This window comes from Mustela nigripes, chromosome 6 (genome assembly GCF_022355385.1).
Source record: "Mustela nigripes isolate SB6536 chromosome 6, MUSNIG.SB6536, whole genome shotgun sequence".
Taxonomy (NCBI): Eukaryota; Metazoa; Chordata; class Mammalia; order Carnivora; family Mustelidae; genus Mustela; species Mustela nigripes.
The window spans coordinates 135,795,949-135,821,551 of record NC_081562.1 but is presented as its reverse complement, the minus strand read 5'-3'; the positions used below and the strand labels follow the sequence as shown (position 1 = coordinate 135,821,551).

The following is a 25,603-nucleotide window of genomic DNA, read 5'->3' as shown; positions in this document are numbered from 1 at the left end:
TTTTACAATGGCTTTAAGATTCTTTTTCCCTAAAGGGATTTTGTTTTTGAACTAAGGTATCTCTAGATTGCACTGGGGGTACAATAAATACTACTTAAAGTCTAATATTAGGTATAAAATTGTTTCCGTATATAATAACATTAGAAGATGCTATGAGGAGTTGTTTTGGACCTCCTGTCTTTTTACCGTGGGCATCACCTGGTGTCCTCCCAAAGATTGAGAGAAGTGGATTTTTTCCCCTGGGTGTTAAAGTGGAAGTCTTATGCCAGGATTTCTGCACCCCACGCCCATATCTGGGAGTTAAAATAAAAGTCTCACACGGTCACTCCATTAAATGCTTGAAATTTAAACTATGCTGAAAACAAAAGATCTATAGAAAGTATCTATCAGGAAAAGCACAGCTCTGGCAGATAAATACAGCACATTTACTATAATGATATTTTAATGCACTTAGCATCATATAAGCCAGATTTCTTTGTAGAATTGGTAACTGTATAATGAATCTAGGTATTTTGTGTTGCCTAGCTAGATATTTAGCTAATTAATATATGGATATATTATTGAATATAAGGAAATTTTATATACTGCTTTGAGATAAGTATCTCCAATTTTTAAAAAGGTAATAAAAGTATTAATTCTGCCTTTACTACCTAACATGGGTGAACACAAATGGCACAGATTTCCAACTTTACAATATCGTTATGTGTTGGTGTCTGCTTGAGGGGAGAAATATTTTCATTTGTGATGAAACTATTTTTACCTCGAACACCTGCGAAAAGGACAACACAGAAACAGTAAGTGATATGCCAGATCTTAGGAGAATGAATGACTAAGCACGATTTAAATAATGCAGAGCCAGCAAAATTTACGACCTCCTCAGGATATCTCCGGCACAGGGTGTGTCTGGAAGAGCTCGGGGAGGAATTCCGAAGGAAAGCTGCACACAAACGTGGTGTTAGTTTCAGCACCCAAACACATACTTTCCTGGCTGGTGACCAGCACAGTCTGGGCAAGAAGCTGCTTTCCTGCGGGGTTTTTCTCCTCCATCTTCTCAATACGGGAGGCCGCGCACCGGCTGATTTCCGCGGGCACGGCTGGTGGCTGCCACGCCCCCCCTCCTGGCACCCTGGCAGGAGCTGTGCCCACTCGGCCGCCTTCTGCCTGCTCCTCCGGTTGGTGCCAACCTGCTTCTCTGCACGAACCCTGACACATCGAGCTAAAGGGATGCTCTCTCTTCAGAGCTTCCACCTCTGCTTTGGAGATCGAGCTCGACGATAGAGGGCTGTCCTCAGACGGAGAGAAAGAAAGCTACCGGATTTGGGACATGCTAAAAGCCAATGTGCTTTGTCACAATCTGAGTTTCTTAGTTCTGAAAATTACCAGAATGAATGAACAGGCCACTTGAGTTTCATATGCTTTCTGTGTTTGTGGGGAGGGTCAGAACCCAGCCCTACAAGTTGAGTCTGCAAGAGGAGATGAGAGTATGCAGGGAGCCTCTGGTTAGGGGCCATCTCAGCAATGTTTAGAAACATTTCTTCTGAAGTCACAACAAAAACCCACCAAATGACAACAAATCAGGACCCGGTGGGGCCCAAGGAGGAAGACACAGTGCTGGGAAGGAGGACAGCTCACAGTTTATCTGCCTGCAGAGGATCTCAAAGGACAGAAGACAGCGACCTGCTGCAGTCAATGAGGGGAAAGTCAGCGGGGAAGGCGGAGGAAGGCTGAGCTCAGAAAGCTCCTCAGAAGAGACAGCCTGGGCGTCCCTAGAGGACAACCAGATGGATGTGTGCACATGTCGTCGGGGTAACTGAACTGTCCTTCCTTTGGCCAGAGAAGCAGGGAGTAGCCCTGAAAATCCCACCTGAAGAAGATGTCCTGGAGTCCTGCTACACCTACGGGCGATGGCGGTCTTTGGCAGAGAGAGCGGAGAACCTTCCCCACGGGGGAAGATGGAGCGAGGGTCAGAAACGAGAGCCAGAGATCAAACCATCCGAGTAAACGGACATAAACTGGGATGGAGTGGGTGCCGAACGCAGCAGGCAGGCTGAGAGGGCACAGGTTCTTTGACTTAAAACGAAATGGTGAAAAGTATGTAAGAGATTGAGATGGGAAGCATTAGTTGACTTTACTTGTCTTTCCAGTTGGGATCGGTCAGCTTCTTCGCCATGTTTAATGCCAGGAAAAGGAAGCTCCGCAAGCATGATTCTATAAGGAAACGTGCACACTTTCTTCATTTCTTTCCAAATCTATGTCTTTACTTACACTCAACTCCAAGGGGCTGAATCTTTTTAGGAAAGACAAAAAGAAATTTTACTAAAAGGTATAACAACCTCAACTAAAATCCTTTTGAGAGTTTGGACAAGGTCTTTAAAAAAATTGCAGAATGAATTCCATCTTGGGCTAAATTTCCAGACTCTACCAGATCACTTTCTTTGCATAAACAACATACAGGTATATCATAATAATAATCCTACATATGATGGGTCTGCATAATAATACATACAAAGTCTTGCAACACAGAGATCATACATGATCTCTCTTAAGTTGGCCAGGAGAGAAGGATTTGCTACACAAATCATCATGGTCTGGGATGATAAAAGAAAAAGCTGGTAACATACAAATATATAGTAAGAGATTATGTGTAAACATCTTTTTTTAAAAATGAAGTTTATTTTTTTTTAAGATTTTTATTTATTTGACAGACAGAGATCACAAGAAGGCAGAGAGGCAGGCAGAGAGAGGGAGGGCGAAGCAGGCTCCCCACTGAGGAGAGAGCCCGATGCAGGGCTCGATCCCAGGACCCTGGGATCATGACCTGAGCCGAAGGCAGATGCTTAACCCACTGAGCCACCCGGTGTCTACCTCTAAATGTCTTACTATGAAGATTCACAAAGAACAGTTATCCTATCTTTGCCCTACAAATGTTCTCATGTAGATGCATGGTATGTAGTCCATAAAATTTTCCTAAGTGAATGAAAGAAATGGCTTTTTGAAACCAGAATGAATCCAGTAGAATTAAATGTAATATTAACATTATAAGCAAACACTATACTCATAGAGTGAAGTGAAAAAAGTCACAGAAATAAATTGTTCAACAAACATTTATCAAGCACTTTCTGGGCCTCAGAGATGTAAAGATCATCTGGCACAAATTAAAAGATAGCCCCTCTCCAAATCTCTTGACATTTTTTACCCAGAATGCTTTATATTGATCGGTTGTTCTGAAAAATGGTCCTGATTTTTCCTGGCCCGTTGACCTCTAACATTGTGGACCTCGTGCCGCAGGACTTAAACCAGCGAACTACCCTACTATTTGCCAATGATTTTCTTCCTGCTAAAGCTAAAGACCTTCCCTGATGGTCCTGCTTTCCCTGAAGCCCCTCCCTTTGGGGCTGGAGATGGTGGCTCCCCAAAACATCACACTTCCGGCCCCAGGAGAAAGCTTACTCTTGTCTGAGCAGATGCCCCAGAGCTGTCCCCTTTCCCCTTCTTCCTCAACGGCGGTTCTGTGTGCCAGGAGTTCAAGCTCTCTAAGGGGAAGGAGAGGTGATGAAGTTGAACTGTAGAGCAAGGTCATCCCATTAAGGGCCATACATGCCAGGCGAAGGAAGAATAATTTTACACGGGAGATACTAGGTTATTACTCTGGGTAATTTTAGATTCATATCTCTTTCAATAGAAGGACAGTAAATAATCAGGTCTATCCCATAGAAAAATAATTCTGGTAAAACTATGGAGAATGCGGTGTGGTGAAAGAAAACCAGTTAGTTACAGTGTCCTTGCTGATGGCTCGGTGAAGGACCTGAGAGTCTGTGTCAGGACTGGAGGGGCTGCGGCTGGAGAGAGACCCTGAAGAAGCTTCATCAGACAGACCTGGTGATGGGCTGGACATGGGGACAGTGGGGGTGGTGAAGGACAAGAACCCATGAAAGAGACACCATGATTTCTACTGGGAATTAGGGAAAAAAGGTTGCTGTGGAGTGAGGTTATAATGATAGTTCTGACAAAGAAAATTCCGACAATAAGCAGGCAACTGGGAATGCAACCGCATTCATGGCTGGGGCATGAAGTGGACTCCAGAGCCATCCTCTTAATAGTTGCTACTGCCACTACCAGTAGTAGCCAGCCCTCTGGGCCGAGTAAGCCCCTGGGGTTCACTAACAACTCAGGGGATGGAAGGGCACCTTATACAGAGACGCCACATTTCCTATCAATCTAGCATGCAGAGAGCGTGAAACCCCCATGTCCACAGGAGAAGAGCCACAAGCTCATCTGTTTCCAAGCTGGCAAAGTGGGTCACCTCATTCCTCCTGGGCTTCTGACCCCTGGGCAAGCAACAGTCACCTTGGTCAGAAGTGAGTCATCTGCCAAGCCCTCCCTCCCTCCTGCCACCAACAAGAAGTCCACCACGGAAGCGCCACCCTTGGTACCACGCCTCAACAGGAGGACTGACAGAATCCTAAAGAACCGAGGGACCATTCCACCATATTTGGCACTGGTCGACCTTCATTATACTGCCATGTCCAGTTTTGTACTATTTTAAAGAGGTCATTGGGAGTCTTTAGGATGTCATGAAAAGTTAACAGGAAAGGTTAAAGGGACAAGGACAGGTTACTGGAGTTGGGTGTTTCACTGAGAAATAAACGTTTTTCCAGTGACTCATCTTCGACTATACTATGGGCTGTTATGGGTAGAACGTTGTTCTTTATCACCAAAGGAGAAATGGATTGCACTGGAGCTTCTAGGCAGGAGGCTGGGCATATCTGGTCTTCAAGAGCTGATCCTTCCAGCCCATAAACACCAACCGTGCAGCAGAGATGCAGCAGAGAACATGTGCAGAAGGAGGGACAAGAATGCTTTTGTGTTTGGGATGATGAAGAAGTTCAGGAAACGGACAGAGGTGGTGGTTGCACAATACTGAATATACTTTTAAAAAAAAAAGAGAGAAAGAAAGGATGCTTTAAAGCTTCTTGTGTTTTTCAGGTAACGAAGTGTTAAAAGATAAAGAAGTTGAGTACATCAGTAAGAAGCACTAGGAGGACCGGATTTATACTAAACAGTCCAACTATGTCTTCTCAAGCACTAGTAGAAGCAGTACAGGGCCCCGGTGTAGAAGAGACTCCCCCACAGCAGCTCAAATGACAGCACTGAGAGAGAGCAGGAGAAGGGGATAGGGTGCTTCTGGCCAACGCTACAGCTTTCTTGAGCACCAATCTCAACAAACAGTCTCAGAGCAGAGGAAAGGGAAGCCGACGCTGTGCTGTGGGGAGGCCTGAGGTCCACATCCTCGTTCCAAGCCCATCCTCACACACACAGGCTATCAAGTTTCCACCTGGCCACCCTCAGGGCTGAGAGCCGTGTTGACAAAGCACAGGCAAGACTGGGATTCTACCTCAGCAAAAATGGTCTGAAAAGCATGAATTTACAGAGCAATCGTTTCCAAGTGAGCCCTTTCCTCTAATGCAATCTTAAGCGGGACCCCAATAAATAAAGCAGAGTAAAGCCTGCTAAAGAGAACATGCCAGAATGCATATTCCTGCATCAGTCCCTGGAGCGCATTCAGGAACTCTGTGGGCACCACACCACGGAGTCTAAATGCCACTGAGACGGAAGGAGGCAAAGAGTATCTCCAGAATCATTTGCTTGGTTGAATCAAACACTCTGGTAAGGAGTATCTCAGCCGCGTGTGCGTTGGCACATGTGCGGGGACCCAGTTAAACTGAAAGGTAGAAGTGCAAATAATTAAGCAGCTCAGTATATACATGGCATTTTCATTTAAAGGGCAACTAAGATCCTTTCAAATCTATTTAGGGAATAACAGGTTCATTCATCCATTCAATAAATATTTACTGTACTACTACTAAATATGAGATACTGTGGGACTAAAAAAAGGAAAAGAAAAGAGATATAAGCTCCAGTGGCTCACTGTGAGGGTGCGCAGTCCAGCAGGGCAGACACTTGAATGTACAGATAATTTTAAAAACACGATGCCTCTCTTCTAATGAATGGAAGGCTCACCCAGGATAAGCCACCTGAAGCCAGGGTGGGAGGCTGGAGCTCTTTTTATTGAAGGCATATGAAGCCAGGACAGGTATCAGGAGAGGATGCCATGGATCCGAGCTGGAAAATAGGCCTTCAAAGCAAAAAGAACTTGAGACGACTCTTTAGGGCCCAAAGAGCAAAGACAGACCAGGAAATGAAGCAAAGCCTAGTGATTCAAAAGGGGCCAACAGCATTAGTACTGAGCTGTAAGAAAAGAATGAGATCTTGCCATTGGCAACAACATGGATGGACCCAGAGGGTGTCGTGTGAAGTGAAATAAATCAGACAGAGACAGATAGATACCATAGGATTTCACTTATCTGTGGAATCTAAAAAGCAAAAACATCCAAACAAAACTGAAACATACTCTTAAGGCACAGAGAACTGGGGGTCGCCAGAGAGGAGAGAATAGGAGGATGAGCAAAATAGATGAAGGGGATTAAGAGGGAGAAAAGTCCAGTTGTACAGTAAGACAAGGGGATGAAAAGTATAGCATCAGGAATCTAGTCAATAATATTGTAATCATGTTGTCTGGTGTCTACGGGAAGCACCGGGTAATGTACAGAATTGTCTGTCTGCCGTACACCTGAAGCTACCATACGTTGTACATCAACTACTTTTCAATAAATAAATAAAATCAACTGGACAGCTATAGAAAATGGGCTGTCATACTGCTTCTCAAATGTGTCCCTCAAAGAACACCTACAAAGGAGAATAAACACATAGAAGAAGTTTGGACGCAAAGTCCTAAAAAGGGACTAGGGAATAATTTTCTTTGAGTCTTCATATTTCACCTTAAAAAATAAATGCCAGTATTATACTCTGCTCTCTACCCATCAAGTGCAGGTTCCTGTTAAATTGGACTGGTCAGCAGGAGGAGACGCTGGGCTGTTACAGAAGGCAAAGGACTTGGCTTTTTAAGTCAGGCTTTTGAATGCCCCCAGCGACTTTCTTTCTTTCTTTTTTTTTTTTTTTTAATTTTTATTTATTTATTTGACAGAGAGAGAGATCACAAGTAGGCAGAGAGAAGGGAGAAGCAGGCCCCCTGCCGAGCAGAGAGCCCGATGTGGGGCTCAATCCAAGGACCTTGAGATCATGACCTGAGCTGAAGGCGGAGGCTTAACCCACTGAGCCACCCAGGCGCCACCCCTCCCCACCCAGCGACTTTCTAAGAGAACATCTCTAGCGTCCATGACGGAACAGACAAAACCAAGAGATTACATGAGAAATGTCCTGGACATTGCATGAATTACAAGGAATTGAGAGGCCGTTTTAAACCGGGAGCGCAACAGCCAGTGTCATGAAGATGCCTGATGTGAGCGGGTCAGTAAAGACGGCTGGCATTTCCACGGGCACTTCTGGAAAGAAGAGAGAGGGAACGGTATCGAGCCAAGACTGAACACAGAGAAAAACAGAATGGGTAATGGTAAACAAGCTAACTCAGCTGGAGTTGAGGCACGGAGTGGGCCAAGTGAACAACAGAAAGTCACTGAAGCTTTTACTTTATCCCGCAATGTCAGGAAGTCAACAAGGTTTTTCCATGAGACTCGCTGTGATACATAAAGAGTAGCTGGAACTCCCCAACCAATCCCAGAGTCAGAATCGCTCCCTCAAATGCTCTTGTACCATGGAAAACGAACTTTTATAATAACTACAACACGGCTGTCCAACTGAATGCTCTTTGGATGTGTAATTCCAGCCATTGTTATCAGAAGCCATCACTTTAAACAATGTTCGAGAATAATTAAGCCAGGGGCACCTGGGTGGCTCAGTGGTTAAGCGTCTGCCTTCAGCTCAGGTCAGGATCCCAGGATCCTGGGATTGAATCCCGCATTAGGCTCCTTGCTTCTCCCTCTGCCTGCCACTTCCCCTCCTTGTGTGCTCTCTCTCTCTCTCTCTCTGACAAATAAATAAAATCTTAAAAAATAAGAAACAGTTTAAATCCCTTTATCTCCATAATTATTAATGTAAAGAAAATTAAATGACATTCTTTATCTATTAATTTGGCAAAGACTGTAGCTTCATAAAACCCATTTTTGGTGGGAGTGTAGGGTTACCGTTGCTCTCACATACTGTTGGTAGGGAACCTTTCTGGAGGGAAATTCAGCAATTCCACTACCAGGAATTGATCCTATAGAAACATCCCACCAGGGGCGCCTGGGTGGCTCAGTGGGTTGAAGCCTCTGCCTTCGGCTCAGGTCATGACCTCAGGGTCCTGGGATCAAGCCCCGCATCAGGCTCCCTGAGGGAGCCTGCTTCCTCCCCTCCTCTCTCTACCTGCCTCTCTGCCTACTTGTGATCTCTATCTGTCAAATGAATAAATAAAATCTTTAAAAAAAAAAAAAAAAAAACATCCCACCAAGTACCCATGACATATATACAAGGATATGCACGATGGCATTATTGTACTCATGAAACCCTGCAAATCATCCAAACATTTGTCAATGGAGCTTCAGATAAGTGAATAATGGCATGTTGGTATAATGAAATTATGATACATGTTTACATATCCTGTAAAGAACGAAATAGCCCTTTTTATAGTCATTTGGAGGTATGTGCAAGACAAACTGTAAACTTGTGATGGTTGATATCACAGTGACTTCATTCACTACCTTATAACCAGGGCTGACTGTCTGCCTCAAGCTAGGCACTCAGTTCTTGTAGAATACACTGAGCCTCCGTTAAGCAAAAAAGTTATAAAACGTTATATAGCATAGTCCCATTTTCCTTTCATTATAACACACACAAAAACAACTCTATTGTTAACTGTGCTTGTTACTGGAGAGTCTGATGGGGACAGGATGCTCTCCTTTTCACTTTCTACCTTTTTTTCACCTTTCTCAATTTTAAGTTTAAAAATGGTTTTGAAATTATTTGAAACGTATTTTTTTTTGGTAAGAAAAAAATGACCTAGAAGAATTATGTACGATCCTTTCCCTGTGGTATTCTGAAGCGAGGTATAGTGGCAGCTTTGGACATGAAAGCATCTTACAGTGTCACCCAGGAACAGATGAAGGTGGACAGGAGTGAGAAAAAGGGGGCTAGAGGTAGCAGCAAAAGCAAGTCAAGGAAAGAGGATGCTGGGGTGCAGTCTCTTTTGCACCTCTTGGTGTACAGGTCAAGATAACTTTCCTCTGAAGCTCACACAAGCCATGTATTCTGTATTTTTTTTTTAAGTTTGTTTATGTATGTGTGTGTGTGTATACGTGTGTAAGTAATCTTTATAGCTAATGGGCTCGAACTCATGACCCTGAGATCAAGAGTCACATGCTCTTCCAACTGAGCCGGCCAAGCACCCCAACCCTTGTATTATTATTATTATTATTTTTTAAGTAATTTGGCAGTATGTAGTGGGAAAAGTGTTACAGTCACCATTTATCGAGTACTCACTATGTACCACGTCCTTGGGCAAACTCTGCCTACTTTTAATCCTGATGACAAGGTAAGAGTTTTGAATGTTGATGAATACATTTTACCCAGGAAATAACAGAGACTTTGAGATTGGAGTTTTAAACTGGGTAGGTCAGGCTCCAATGTCCATGAACTACTCTACTAAAACGCTCAAGGAACAGGCTGACTGGCAGGAATGAGGCCATTCACAAAATAATGCAGCCACGTGGTATCCAGGAAGCAGTGAGGACACACACTGGGTGCTGTGTGAACCAGTTAGCACCTTAACCACCCGTTATGTTAACACATATGGTGGAAACAATTCAGTCATTGCACCAAACCATCTATGAATTTCAGCTTAGTTGTACTGTTTCTAAGTAAGGAGAATAAGGCTCAGGTATTTCTTTTTAAATTGGCAGCACGTTTCACGTGAATCCTGTGAGTTCTACAAAAGCCAAATATTAACACTTAGAGGACGCACAATCAGAATTTATTTATGTTCGCGATCCTGTGAAACATAGCAAAAGTCTTTGAATGCTGGCAATAGACAGAGCTTAAATAAAACAAGACTAGCATAGGAGCTGCTTCTGTATTCCTGTAGTGGCCTAGCCTAAATCTCGCCTTTATTCAACAAGAGGTAAAATGTTCATAACTTGGTCTGGAAAGAGTCCTTTTCAACAGAATTTGAAGTGCTAATCCTCTGCTCTCCTGTACAGAAAACTTCTAAAAGAATGCTCAGGGGATGCCTGGGTGGCTCAGTCGGTTAGGCTGCTGCCTTCGACTTGGGTTATGATCCCGGGGTCCTAGGATCGAGTCCTGAATCGTGCTCCTTGTCCAGTGGGGAGCCTACTTCTCTCTCTGCCTCTGCCTGCTACTCTGCCTCCTTGTGCTCTCTCTATGACTAATAATTAAAATCTTTAAAAAAAAAAAAATGCTCAGAGTGCAAATCTCCTCTCTCCGAGCCCTCAGTTTACACATGCCATTCAGAGACCAGTTAATTGTGAACGTGTTTAAGAAAAAGGCCACACTGTTTCTTCGGCCATTTAAAATTTTAAAATATTCCTAGTTATATTATATACACGCTATTGTCCTGTCTCATCTTCAGTGCGAATAGTGTTCCTGGTGACGAGAAACGGATCATATTCACAGCACCTTTTTTTCCTGAGGATTTCAGGAACTCCGCTGAGTCTGGGTCCAAAGCACCTGGAGAGTGGTAGCCTTTCCTGAGTGACACTAATGACAGAGCTCCAAGGGTAAGGCAGTCATGGCTTAGGTCGGTGGGTTCCAACCTTTTTTGACCAGGGTTCACAGCAAGAAATACATTTTTCATGATTTCACACACTTTCATATGCATGCATGTGCATGTGCACACACACACACACACACACACACACACACACACACACTACGTATGTAATTATAAAAGATTCGTGAATTTATCCTTCCTGCGTGCAATGCACCCTGACATTTTCTCTTCTACTCTCTTTGTTATTATTATTACCATTATTGTTGTTCGCTCCTATGGGTGACAATCTGCTAAATCGATTTCATGACCCACTTATAGGTCACAACACGGGTGTGAAAAGCACTGCCCTAAATGTCGAAGGTTTTCAGGATGCTGCCTGGGCAGCCTTCTCACTCCCCACCCCCTTTCTGGACCCACAGATCTTCTCTCTGGCTCCGTGGACCATCTGTATGTGAGGACTCCAGCCCTGATCCCACTTCGGGGCTCCAGACCCACACATCCAACTGCCCACTGGACAGCCCCACTTGTGCACTTCAAAAGCAGCCTTAACGCCATGTCCAAAACCATATTTAATGCTGACCCTCTGTGAGCCTTACTGAACAGCACCCACCCTGCCATTCAAGCCAGAAACCTGGGAGCTCTCTCTCTCCCTGCCCTCCCACAGCCAGTTAATCATAGAGTCCTGCCTACGGTGACTTCCAAATTACTTTTGAATCCTTCCACTTCTCTCCATCCCCCTGTCCCCATTATCTCTTGATGGGGCTACTGCCAAAAACCTCCAGTGTCGCGCCCCTCTCTCCAATCCCTCTTCCACCCTGAGGCCAGTGTGATCTCTCAGACACGCAAACCTCATTACATGACACACCACAGTGGAATGCCAACCACCTCAGGATGGAGCCCAGCTCCACATCTGACCTTTTTGGTCTCTCTCTCCCGTCTCAGCTCTTGTCACGTTCCCTCCCCATCCCCATCCCCTTTAGTCTACCCAGGGTTTTGGGGGTGGGGGTTGGTTCGCAGGTCTGGTTGCAGTTAGGATCACCTAGACATCTCTGTAAAAATACCAGTGCCCAGGCCTCACTTAAGAACAATTAAATACCAATCCAATTAGTAGTCAAAATGGACAGCTGGAGGTCCTCTGCTTTCCTTTATTTATTTATTTTTAAATTTTATCTATTTATTTGACAGACAGAGATCACAAGTAGGCAGAGAGGTGGGCAGAGAGGGGGAAGCAGGCTCCCCACTGAGCAGAGAGTCCGATGCGGGGTTTGACCCCAGGACCCCGAGATCATGACCTGAGCCGAAGGTAGAGGCTTAACCCACTGAGCCACACAGGCACCCCTGCTTTCCTTTAGAAGGAAGGTCTCTCGGTGGTCCAGAAGTGCTCTCACTGCCGGGCCTTCATAGAGCCTCGGCTCTAGCCCCGCCCCATACTTACCCCTCAGGTGTCTGCTGGAATGTCATCTTCTCAAGCTGTATCCCCTAATCCCCCAAGCCTGGTGAGTCCCCTCCTCCCCCATTCCATGTTCCCGTGGAATCCTTCAACTCCCTGTCGCAACCTACTGAACTTCAAAATCTTTTAGCTTGGCACTAATGGCTACTCAACAAATACCCACAGAATGAACACAAGAATAAGTAAATTCCAGCATCAGATATGCGGAGAAGCTGCAGTTGAGGGGAGCTGACAAAGAAAACACTACTGACAGGTCAAGACGTAGACCATTTGTGCTTTCTTAGATTCTCAAGTCCACCGGGTGTGTAGGGTTGGAAGCAGAGGCCACTGGGCGTCTAAAGTCAATCATGTCTTCTTATGAAAGCTTTCCCAAAGGAACACAGCTCATCCTCATCAGAGGTGACAGACAGGGACTCACCCACCCCATTTAACAAAGGATAAGACTAAGTTGCTTGCCCAGATTGACCAAAGCAGACCAGAGGAAGGCAAGTCGGATCTGAGCCGTGTGTGTCCGTGGTGCTCAAGGCAGCAGGCTCTGTCTTCCAGAGCAGAGCTAGACAGCAGAACAGCGAACGCACAGAGAAAGCTAAGGCTAACATTCCAGCAGCAACTCCTTTTCAACCGTATTTCACACAATGCTTATTACGGTACCCATTAAAGTCTTGCTAGTAATTGAAAAAATTATATATGTGCAATGAGCATGAGTTAATGTTAACAGAAGAGCCTTAACTTTTGCATCTCCTGACTTTTTACTTTTAGCTTGTACCTTAACCTTGCATTTTTGTGGGGTTCTTTACATTTTATATGGAGGTGTAAAGTCACATTTGAGATATAATTCCATTAGCCATACAAGCAACTTCATAAGGCTATTATGTTGCATCAACTTTTTCTGTAAAAATAAATTGTTAAGGATATTATTCCTGGAACAGAATAAATTCTTGGAATTACTGAGTAACTTATGTACCGTACCACTGTTCCAAGAACACATTACTTATTTTATCATGACAAAGTAAAGTTATTAATCTTCTGGCTTCCATTTCAACAATGAGAAATGCCGTGAGATGCAGAGACACCTGCATTACATTTCAGTTCAACTTTATATCATCCATAAACATCTCTGCTTTGGACACCTCATCCAAACAAATGCTCACAGAATCCTCTATGTAGCATTCGATTTTATGAAACTATAAAAGTTCCTTGCTGTTAATTACAGAGACAAATGTCTCATCACACATTTGGTTACCAGATAGCATAATTAGTTTTCTCCATTAACCTTTCAGATATAAAATTTGATTTCTAAGTAAAAAAACACTGTAAAACCCTTGCAATTCAAATGATACAGTATACTTGGACATGTTTGGGAAAAAAAGCAATACTAAGAAAACAATTTTATGGATTCTTATTTACAAGGATACTGATTGTCTGAAACACTCAAAGGCAATCTGTCTAAACTTCTTAATGATTTTAAAATATATGATGGAATATGCATGTAACAAGGTGTACTTTGTATAGAAAGGAGGCTCAGTAATCTGACCGTGAATGGAATGTGCCCTTTGATCTCGCTCTGGGTATGGTGATGTGGCTGAGTGGGTCCACCTTGGCCGCTCCTCTCTGACCACTTCACATGGGCATCTGGGAGACAGCTGGTGACGAAGGGTATATAGTCTAAAGCAGTGTAATAGCATTTCTCTGCTCAAAGCTAAATGACCCCATAGCCTTGTCCTGCAGAGGACCACATGCCAGCCAACATGTGTAGGGGGCATTTCTGATCATCACAATGGGGGTGAGGGGGTGTGCTCCTGACATTTATGTACACTGATGCTGCCAACATTCAGTCCTCTTGTAATACGCAGGACAGTCCTGCACAACAAAACCGTCTCGCCACAACAGACTGACCCACTTGATCAGCAGATAATTGGCAGCAAATTGCATTTTTAACATGTTTTAAACATGGTACTTACTTGTTTATTCAAAAAGAATTATCGAGACTCGACTCTGTGTCAAGTATCGTGTACTAGGAACACAGTCAACAGAGTCTTGGCCTGCAGGAATTCAAGCTGAGATGGGAAAAATGAAGCCTTAGACAGAGAGGGCAGCAGGGGTGGGCAGAGCCCAGCAGGCCAGATGCCAGGCCCACTGGACTGCGGCATCTGGGGAGGCCCCCACAACATGGTGTACCTGCAGGGCCCTGGGGGCCAGGGCTGGTACACGTACACAGGCACAGGGATGCGTCCTCTCTCAGGGTTTAACTTTAAGAGGGGGCCCTGCCATTAACTAATCAAAAAGAACAAAATTAGGAAATGAAAACTAAATCATCTGTGATCAGTGTTGACAAATTTTACTCCTGATATGTGAGGTCCAGTTAGCTACTAAGAAGGGAGTGTAAATTTTCAGCCCCTGAAGCCAGGATGGAACTTAGAGGTAAGAGTTGAATAATAAAGTTTCAAAGTAGCTGAATCCACCACTTAATTTTGCATTTAAAAGTGGACATCTTACTCATTACCTGAGCATGTACTGGTGATTATCACATGACCAGCATGGTGCTAGGCAGTGGGGACACAGAGATGATTCTCAGGGAGTTTACAGCCCAGCAGGGAGAGAGAAGTAAACCAGCAATGCCTTGGCTGTGATGGCACCATGCCCTGGAGGCTGTGGGGGAGAGGTGAGGGCAATCAGAGAAGACTTCCTGAAAGAAGTTTCATCAACTTGAAGACTTTAGGGAGAAGAGAAAGACAAGCCAAGCAGAGGGAGGATGATGCAAGTGTGAAATTCCAAGCAAAGGAATTTCTACGGCTTCTGTGCAGCCACCAGGGTGAGAAAGTGCCTGGCCTCAAAGGCCAGGAAGGATTCCTACTGCAGGAATAAAAGAGGTCTGGTATGGGTGACGCCTGCGAAGGACAATGTCAGCAATGAGCTCCAAAGAAACAGGTGGCAGTTCACTCAGAGTCTTATCTGTCAGGCTGAGGAGTCTTAATCCTAACCTGAAAGCCACAAATAATGAAGATGTTCAGGCAAGGAGCAATCCAAGTGGCCCAGCACCTGGACAAATCCCTCCAGGGTTGGGCACATGCGCCTTGCAGGATCTACCACCCCCACTACTGCGTGCACACACTCGGGCACATCGATTCCAGGTAGCATCCGCTCCAGGAATCTGTGACTTATGAGAATAACAGAGTTGCTTTGTAAATGTCCTAGATCTATTTTTAACTTGGAGATGCAAAACACACTGTTCCAAAATCTTTATTTTATCTTATAGATGGCCATGTTATTTTCTTCCAAAAGTAAAAAATCCATATTCCCATGGGAACCAGAGAGGCTAAATTGTTAATACATCTCCTTAGAGCCTGTCCTTCTTGGAGGTTTTTTTTTTTTTTTTTAATTTTTTATTTTATTTTATTTATTTTTTAAATGATTTGGTCACAATCAGAGGAGGAACAGCCAATGATCACAACCTGTCATACATGTTACCCCAAGGGTGGCTCCTGAGCCACACCACGTCTGGAGAAACAGAAAGAAGCAACTTTTCCTGGGGACACGGAAGGGCGTTGGGGAGGGGGCACAGCGCGTGTGCTCCCTCACCGTGTCACATGCACCAAGGTCTGTTGCTGAAGGCTTGGCTTTTGGTTTTTCTGAAATTCAGGTAGGAAAACTTGCTTCCTTTGGAAACTGAGACCCAGACAATGCCAAAAATCAGTTGATAAACAGGTCAGTCCTCTCTTAAGCACCCTGAAGAGGGTGTACCAATGTCACAGCACACAGAGAGCTAGCAGAGCTCAGACTATTTTTGTTTTGATTTTCAACATGTCTCTGGCTTTCATATGCAAGGTCCTCTCCTTTTTGGTATTTCTAGGTTTGAAGGGGGAAAAAAGGTTTCAAGTTGTATCTCACAAATCAACATCAGAAATCCCAAATTTCTGCGCTAGTTGAATATATTATAAAAGATTCTTCCAGTTAAATGAGGCATTTTTTAGTCTGGCTCACTAAATGTCCCCCAAATCTCAACAGAGTGGTATATTTTATTCTATTTTTTTTTAAAGATTTTATTTATTTGACAGAGACAGAGATCACAAGTAGGCAGAGAGGCAGGCAGAGGGGAAGGGGAAGGGGAAAGCAGGCCCCCTGCTGAGCAGAGTGTCCAATGCAGGGCTTCATCCCAAGACCCTGAGATCATGACCCGAGCCAAAGGCAGAGGCTTAAACCACTGAGCCACCCAGGTGCTCCAGAGTGGTGTATTTTAAAGCAGCTCTTCAGGGTGGCTCAATGGGTTAAGCCTCTGCCTTTGGCTCAGGTCATGATCTCAAGGTCCTGGGATCAAGCTCCACGTCAGGCTCATGCTCAGAGGGGAGTCTGCTTCTCCCTCTCCATCTGCCCCTCCCCCCGCTAGTGTTCCTTCTCTCTCTCTCAAAATAAATAAATAAAATCCCCTTAAACAAAATAAAGCAACTCTTCATTGGTCTGTACGACAGTGTCCAAGCTACTCACGCACTTAGATATTTGAGTACTTATCATCTGGGTACCTATTATGAACACAATACTGTGCTGGGTGCTTCAAAGGATATGAAAAAGAATCCAGGTCACACTCGCTCTGTGATCTTACAATTTACAGGAGGAGAGATGGTGCAAATAAACAACCACAGTTCAATGCAGTAATTGTCCAGGTTTGGGGATGATGGGCATGTCTGCAGGGTAACTTGCAGTGCAATAAAGCTGTGTACAAAATTAGTAGGTATTAGGCAGTACATGGGAAGCGCCATAAAAGAGTGATGTTATTATTTAGTGCTAAGACATTAAGAACATTTAAATTCTATTTCAGAAAGAGAACAGACAAGGGGATAATAAAAATCAGAATACAGCATTTCCTACTTTGAAAAAGTGTTTTGTCATTGGGGTTTCCTACATGCTAGAGGAGAACCTGCAGGGGAGGTCAGGGCCCACATTATTATTCTATTACGGAAGACAAAGAAAAACCCTCAAGAGTTTTGTGCAAGGTGTTATTAACTGTTAACCTGAGACTCAAACCAAGGTTTTCTGACTTCAAACCTGACTTCTCTCTACTGTGCTAGACAAACTGAGAAGGCCTCCAGGCTTAGGTAATGTTTGAATTGGGCTTTGAAAACCAATAGGAGATAGGATTGTAATAGATGGAGTCTGGAAACAGGCTACGACATGGGAGCGCCTGGAGAGAACAGGCTGGAGAGAGGTGCACACTTGGGCAGGGCAAGGTGCTCCAGGAAGGAATGCTAAGAGACCAGGCTGACATGAGCGCATGTTTTTAGCAGGAGGAAGAGGGAGATAAGGTTAGAAAGGTGAGCTGGAAGCAGACTACGAACGACAAAGGGAGGAGGAAAGGGGGCCTGGCTTTCTCAGAGGCTGCCTGGCAGAGCAGAGCAGCAACAACGTGGGAGCCATGTCCACAGCCAGGCTCTCACCTGTGAGCTTTCTGACCTTGGGCAAACTGACATTTCCAAAGACGCCTATTTTTCATTTAAAAATGGAAATAACAATACTTCTCCAGTACGGGAAGTGCCCTGCGTACAGCAAATGTTCGACTAACTGGGCTTCCTTTCTTCCCAAGTGGGTCCTAGGCTCTGCCCAGTGGAAGCTTCCGCCCACCCCTCCCTTCCACCGAGAGCCCGTGCCCCGCCTCTCACATCTGGGGCCCCGCTCTGCCGGGGAGAGGATGAGACGTTACACACCCAACTCAGTCCATGAGGGCAGAAGGGCAGGCAGGACAGCTGGCAGAACTGCCATGGTGAAAGAGGGGAGGAATGGGCGTCAAGACACCGGAGTCTAAAGCATGCTCAACTACTACTTTCCGTGTGCTCTGGCGCGAATCACTTGCACCTCCAAGCTCTGCTTCCTGTCTGTATAGCCGGTATAACACCTGCCTCATGCGCAGTTGTGATGTTAGCTAAATGATTAACCCCGGTATGTGACAGGCCTAACTGCAAACTTCGCCCGAACTTGAGACCATGAGTAATATCTAAGAGCGTCTCTGTCTGCATCTAAAGGTAAGAGAAGCACATTTACAGGCGCGCTTCTACTCAAGGAAGCCATCAGTGTTCGAGAGTCTCAAGAGGCTCTCTCAACCTTGACTTTGCTTGCAATTGTTCAAGAAGCCATTTGTGGACCTAGAGGATGAGCAGGTCTACTGTTAGTGCTGTAGGAAACCTTAGAAACCATTCCGATCAGAGGTTTTTCCAGGGTGACGGGGGTGCCCTAAAAGCCGTGCAGATGCCCGCAGAGGTGGGGAGGTAGGTTTGGGATGTGTCACCTGTGATAACACACGAAGTTCTTACCATGGTGGCTGGCACACAGCCAGCTCTTCCAAAATGACCCCTACAGTTACTGGCTGTGTTTCCAACCCCAGGGAACGCTCAGGCCCACTTGGACGGACCTCCATGATATTTGAGGTTGTTTCTCACTCATGGAACTCCAGCCACAGGTGAGGTAACACATCAGGGCCCTTTCCCTCTGGGGAAGAAACAGGAAGCAAGCGGGACCCAGGCTGCCGGACTCTAGGTGAAGAGCACCCCCATTTAACACACGCACATGTCTATGTCTCCGGGAAGGAGACTTATGTTGTCATGAGAGGCTGGCGCCCTAGCCTGGAAAAGTGGGTAGGGATTGAGTGTGTCATCTTTGAGGAGACTCTGGGACCCTGGTGGGGGTGGCTGTCATTGGCAAAGCCATGGACAAAGATTTCAAAATTCCGACATCTCGATCCTGCTCAACTGGCATGGCTACAACATTTGCTTTCTTTGTCTTCTGAAAGCTGTGTAACCGAACCGAGTACTGAAAGGAATGAGGACAAGGCCAGGGCCTGGCATGTAATTGGAGCTCAAGAAATATTTGTCAAATGAATAAATGAATGAGATCGAACACCTGAGAAACAGACATGTTCCAAATTTCTATCTTATGACAGTAAACCTAAACAAAGCCCAACATCTCAAAAGAGATTTTATCAAAAGTTTGTATTATTGTTATGGGTAATAAACTTGCTGTCTCACTAATATATTTTCCAAAAGTGCCTTGTTCTTTCCGGTAAGGTCTCCTGATGATCCTTGAATTGTCTGGCCCAGCATGGTAGAGAGGAAAGGTCTCTGGACAGGAGCTGTGGGTCCGCTCCAGGTTCTGCTATTTCTGAGCAAGTTGCTTTACTCTGAGCCTCAGGTCTGTCCTCTAAGTAATGGGAATAAGAATGCCTGCCCCAGTGACCTTACAGGAAGTCAAAACCACAGGATGACAGAGGTGAAAGCAGTTCTTAAATGGATGACGCTCACTTAATATCTGATCCTGACAACACTTCCCTGCTGTAGCTTACAGCACCTTTTTGCACCTGGAACCTTCTCCAGCTCCCCTCTGTCTATGCAAATTGTCTCCAACTTTGAGGGAGACTCCCCACTTGACCCTCCATTTGATCCTTCCCTTCCCATGCTGCTGTGGCTCACTGCCCCGATGGTCCGTATTTGTTGGTTAATTACCGTTACTACTTGAGCGGCCTCTGGCTACTTGCTACTTGAGCGGCCTCTGGCAGGCCACTAAACATCTATGTCTCCTGTACAAAATGGGGAGGATAATGACTTACAGGTTTGCCGCGAGGGATAAATGAACATAATTCATGTGAGGGATTCAGGTCAACACCATGTGCACAGAAAGTGCCCAGCAACGGGAGCTGTTACAGTCACTGAACATTGTTCCTTAACTGTGCTCTGAATGTGCCCCATCTCCTCAACTGGATTTCATCTTTGAGAACAAGGTCTCTGTCCTTTCCATTTCTTTGGTTACCCCCAATCCCACTCTCATCCAGAAAAGCACTGAGCACATAGTCTTTTCTAAAAAAAAAAAAAATCTGTTGAGTTGATTAAAACAGATAATTGTTTTTCTCCAAACAGGACTCAAATTTTTATGGTCGCCCATCACAGCCCGCCTGACAATGTCAATGTCCACAGGGCAAAGTAACCTCCTCTGGCCCTATTATCACACTAAAAATGTGTGGGTAACTCTGAAAGGACTCAGCCAAGTCATTCACACTACTGAGCTATCCTACCATGTTGGATGTGCTGCATTAGTCAACAGCCTAAAAATATTCCAGAGAAATAAATTTCATGTGGGAACACTGCCAAAACCTGGAGAACTCACTCTCTTTTCCTGAGATGTGAACTTTAATATTATAGGTGCGGATAGTATTAAAAATACGACATATGTCTGAACACAGAAAATCCTATACAACATCCTAGGGGCCATGTATTAGGACTAGATTGTATTTGAAACTGTTCTTCTGGCGTTTGGCTAACAAAATCCCTTGGATGTCATAAACCTCACATTGAATTCTACACCCTAGCAAGTAACATCACGGATAGACTCAAGCAATTTATAAAACAAGCATGCTTTAAATCTATGTTTTGAAATGAGAACCTAAAAACTAAAAAATGCCTGTTTTAGAACATCATAGACAACCAAAATCTTAATTTCCTATGTTTTCAGTAACTATTCCCAATTGCTCAAGAAATTATGATAGTGTAACCACTTATTCCTCTAGTTTTTAAAAAAATGACTGGAAATCACAAAATAAAAATGTTCTTTGGGAACTACATCTCACGTCCCCCAGAATAAGCAAGACTGAGAAGGAAGCCAGGCACACGTCTGCCACTGTTCAATCTTTGGTCTCCTCATGGCTGAGGCCTTCTTGACCAGAACTTGCAAAGCTTATTCTGATCCTGGTCTTTTGCTAATGTTCTCTTATCTTCCTGGACTCGAGCTGGGAAAAATGAAAGCAGCAACGTGTGCCCCTTTCAAGAGTTTGTATTTTCCTGAATTCTGAGAACTAGCATCTTCCTATTGTTCAGCCCCCTACTCTGTCATACCCAGAATTACCTCACTGTATAGCATCCTACTGTTTTCCAAACACACAGCAGTGCTTTGTTGGAGAATAACTCAACCAAGGACATGATGTTCCGTTTTTATGATAAATGTAAATTTTCTACTAATGGGCAAATTCCTCATTTCCAATGACTATATCGAGTAGTACTTAGATACAGAATTCCAACCAATCAAGCTTAAGGAACTGAAAATACAAAATTCCAACTGATTAAGTTTAAGGAACTGAAGAGAGTGCCAACCAAGAATATTCTCCTTCTGGGTTGTAGCATTTCACTTGACTATTCACTTTTTGGTTTTTAGTTCTCTTAACCGTAAACAGGTGCTGAGCACAGCTGCCGGCCTCAGTGACAGTCTCTGCTTGAGTACAGAGATCTACATGCTTTCAGTGGTCACTTATGACCACTAAGTTTGTTTGCTGATACTTCCCTCCTGTTTTACCTCACTCAAGTATCCGTTTTCATTTCTCTGTCCACTGCATCCCACCGTTTCTCTCTCTCAAAGCCAGAAAGAGAGATCCTGGTGGCTGAGGACTCCACCATGTGGCTTTCACGTTGTTGGGATCTGCACCAATCCTACGTCCTTCAGCCCTCCATACTCCTCAGGGAGCAGGCAAAGCTGACCCTTGCTTTTCATCACTCTTGCCCCAACTGTCTCCCACTTTATGCTCCCTTGCCATGCAGCACCCAGCTCTTACATCACTACCAAGAATGGTGGGGATGCTCAGGATGGGCAAGATGGAAGCCACACGCCACTGTTTACTCTCTAATCCTACTTCTCCTCCTCTCTGGGTACTCACTCTTAGTGGCAAAATCGCAAGTTGTTTGCATTTTGGGTTCACAGTCTGCAAATAACGAACTGCACATTCAAGTTCTCTCCTGTATGACATTTGTCCCAAAAGCTGTACTTAGAGTGGCAATGCTTCTGACCACCTACTTATTCATCATGCAGCTAGCCTTGTCGGATGGTCTCCCGGACACCACTTTTGCTCGGCCTGTCCCTAAGGGGAGCTGGGAATGAGGATGGTAAGAGCAAAAAGTATGGCTAGTCACCCTGACCACAGGTATCGGGGTGAAATGCACACAGGTCCAGGAAAATGATAGCTAGTATTCTCAAGCGGTGGTTAGGTGGACAATCACACTTTGATTTTCCTTACGCTTTTTGACTGTAGATTTAATTTAATTTTGTCATGGCAGGATTAGCAACCAGGCCACAGAGGTGAAGGGACTTTATAATAAGACAGCATATTAATCCTCCATCCCACCCAAGGCAGAAGCAAAACCAAACAAATAGCAGCTTCCTGGAAATTGAATTTCTGTTATCCAGATGTCAAAGATGTAATACCCCAATTACACAAACTATTGCCAGTGAAGCATGCCAGCGAATATGCAATGTAAATGGGGTGAGCACAGAGCGACAAACCTGCACAGTCAGCATCTGGCTCTGAGAGTGAGTGATAATTAGCACTGTGTGTAGACACTAATAAACATTTATGTCTGAAATTACAACTTTTAGCAATGTTAATAAGGGATATATTGGCAATCTGTAAAATAAAAGGTCTTGAAAAGAATGTCATACATTAAGCAATGGCAGACATTTCCCGTTCTGGCACAACCTTTTTTTTTTTTTCCCCTTCCCCCTAACTGCAAATGGCCACACTGTTTTGCTGAGAAATTAATTGACATAGGAACCTACCTAAATAAATGGGTTGTGTCTCTTTGGCCTCCCCATTAACATCGTTGCTGAATTCTGAGATCTTATATACCTCATGGTGATAATCTGGGATGAAAAAACAACCAAAAATTAAAATTCTAATGACCTGCAAGTTATGAAAAAAATAATAAAAACTAACTCTCCTTATATATAAGAAGTAGAATCTATACTTTAAATTATAAACATAATTTCCAAGAACTCAATTAATCACCGAATTTATAGTCACTAATAATCCCTAAAACTTTGCTTACTCTGAAGAAGTACACAGACTTGAAATATTACTTTGACTTTAGAAAATAGCTTTGCTGATCACATGGTTTTCACAGTAAATTTGGCCCAGAGATGCCAATTACTAGGTCTCTTTGCTTTCAAATGACAACTATGTTTATAAGGGAAAGAAAAACCTTGCCCAATCATAGGCCAGGAGGGTGATTCCAAAATTATCTCAACTCATTTCCATGAGTACAGTATATCAAGAGTATGCTTTAGGGTAACCCGACACTCAGTTTTCTCAGTTTACCCAGCAAAATCCCAGCCTTTAAGCAGCTTACCGGAAAGCACACACGAAAAATACTGATTTGTTATTTCAAATATAGTATAATCTAGATAAGAACACAAGATTCTCATCTTTCTCACAATCTTTTGCATTCAGCTACTGCACTTTAATATGCAATAGTTTATTTGCTAAAAATGCACCTGCAGAGAGAAGAATCAGACCCATAATTTAAAGAGAGGAAAAAAAGTAAAAAGAAAAACTTGCTATGTCAGTCAAACTTTACAATACAGTACTTTAGGAGCTTCCTTCTTCTCTACCGAGGCTCCTGGGCTTGCCCATGGTCTATTATCTAAAAAGTAGGATCATCTAGGTGAGAAAATAGAGGTTCCTTCTTAACAGCCATTCCTTTTTTTGTGACTTGAGACCTGACAGAACAAGGTCTACAAAACTATTCTCACTTTTCAGATAAAGTAGGAAGTTTTCTGAGGTCATAAATAAGAAAGCAACCTACATTCCTGAATGAATCAATAGACCAACAGGCCAGTCACATATGGAGAGGTGTTTTTTTTTTGTTTTTTTTTTAAGTACAAATGACTGAGTAATCCACACAGAGAAAGAGGGAAGAGCCAAATATTTTGAATACGTAAAACGATCTCAGGCCTCTTTCATTAAACAGTATCCAAACTAAATCAGGGGGAATAGACATGAACAGATCTTCAAAATGTCTATAATCAGACCATTTTCAGGCTAGCCAAAAGCAGGCTTTATTGAATCTACATCATAGTTAGCTCAGCTTAGCTTGAAAAGCTCTATTACTTGGAATCACCCTCTAATTTTCATCAGCTCACATGTGACTTCCCCAGGTTGCTGAAACAATCGCCTTGCTTTCTACTCTGATGCCAATGCTAGATAAAACAACAGAGAAAAGGGGACAGGTTCTGTGGTTTGGTTTTGACCTCAAGTTGACTCAAAGAAGATAGTTCAACAAGGTGATTCTAAACTCAGTACCAGGACTTGTGACATTAGGACGAGAAAAGTCACCTCTCTCTTATTTAAGGTGACACAATGCATTTTAATAGACATATATTTATTTCTGCTCTTATCTCAAGTTCTCATCGTCTCTGACAAAGTCCAGTCAGGAAAAGAAAGCCTCTGACAAGTAACTGAACACAGACAAGGCGATTCAACTTTCCCCTCCCCTGATAAAATAGACCCAAGCCCAAAGACCGCGATGTACACCTGTTAGTTAAATCGTCAGGAACCCGCTGGAATTTTTTTTTTTTTTTTTTAAATAGGGATACTTTTCTGACCGATAAGTGATCTCTTCCTAAACACCTTTCCAACCCAAATAACGTCTCTAGAAAAGATGCCGGAGGTCAACAATTCTCATTTGGGCTCGTACACCTAACGAGCTTCTTTCTGGTTCTTAAGAGAACCACCACCTTTTTTTTTTTTTTTTTTTTTTTTTTTGCTTCTGTTTGGGGGAAAAAAGCAAACCCACAACCATTGGTCGGTATCCGTATGTGCACGGCCTGACGGAGAGGCAGTTCTCCCCCACCCCCCAACCTAGCCACAGGAGTGGAATACCAAAGAAGGCTCTCGGCTCCCCAAGTGTCATTGTTTGCTAATTTCCTGATGTGCCCTCCGACTTGTTTACGCTGAATAACATCCTGCCTCCCCCCCCGCACAACTTTCCCCGCCGCGCGGCGTGTGCGGCCCCGGCCCCCGCGGGAGGAGATTCGGGGGTCCCGGAAGCCCGGACCCCCGGCTGGGACGCGCGGCCGCGGCGCGGGGCGAGGGGCGGCGGGCCGGGCGCGGGGATGTTTACGCGGCGCCAAGTCCTCCCTCCGCCGCCCGCACGCCCCCCGCCCGGCCCGGCGCGGCCCGCCGCTTACCTCGGCTCACCAGTTTGAAGCTCTGGGATTTCCTGCTCCTTTTCCTCTCGGAGAACTCCATGGTGCTGGCAGGAGGCAGGGGCTGCGGCCGGTGGGCGGCCGGCGGGCGGAGGGAGCGGCGGCCGAGGCGGCGGTGGTGGTGGCGGCGCTGGCTCTTGTCACCCGGCAGCGGGAGCGCCAGGACCAAGGTCCGTGTCTTGAATCCGCAGGGGGAGGCAAAGGCAAGGGAAAAACCACCTCGAGCCCACTCGGGGGCTGCGGCTTGCGGGGTCGGCAGGAGGCGCTTTCCCGGGAGAAGTTGCCCCCGCCTCGCCGCCGCCGCCCGGTCCCCTCAGCACGCCCCCCGACCCCCTCTCATTCCCGGTCTCTGTGCCACACGCAGCCGGAGCCGAACTTTCCGTTGGGGAGCGAGTTGGGGGCGGGGAGGGCGCGGCGCGGCGGGCCGGGTGCTGCCGGCGCCCTGCGCGCTGGCCGCGGGCCGGCCTGGG

General features: G+C 44.9%; 1 protein-coding gene and 1 long non-coding RNA gene across 11 annotated transcripts in view; one reads left to right on the top strand and one right to left on the bottom strand.

Annotated features, from left to right (window-relative positions):
• Positions 1-25,257, bottom strand: part of BEND7 (BEN domain containing 7) — a 79,011-nt gene extending 53,754 nt beyond the window's left edge. For 8 of the 10 annotated variants that reach the window (XM_059404292.1, XM_059404288.1, XM_059404293.1 and 5 more), the window contains exons 1-2: positions 25,116-25,195; positions 22,707-22,790 (exon numbers count right to left, since the gene is read on the bottom strand). In XM_059404292.1, the coding sequence (XP_059260275.1) occupies positions 22,707-22,790; positions 25,116-25,176 (145 nt within the window). In that variant the 5' untranslated portion in view covers positions 25,177-25,195. Of the gene's footprint in view, positions 1-22,706; positions 22,791-25,115 lie in introns of all 10 variants that reach the window. The other 2 variants (XM_059404297.1, XM_059404296.1) reach the window with 2 other exon arrangements.
• LOC132020164 (uncharacterized) overlaps positions 25,217-25,603 on the top strand; it is a 28,565-nt gene continuing 28,178 nt past the window's right edge. Inside the window, exon 1 of the long non-coding RNA XR_009404943.1 lies at positions 25,217-25,303. This is a non-coding gene — a long non-coding RNA (uncharacterized LOC132020164). The remainder of the gene's footprint in view (positions 25,304-25,603) is intronic.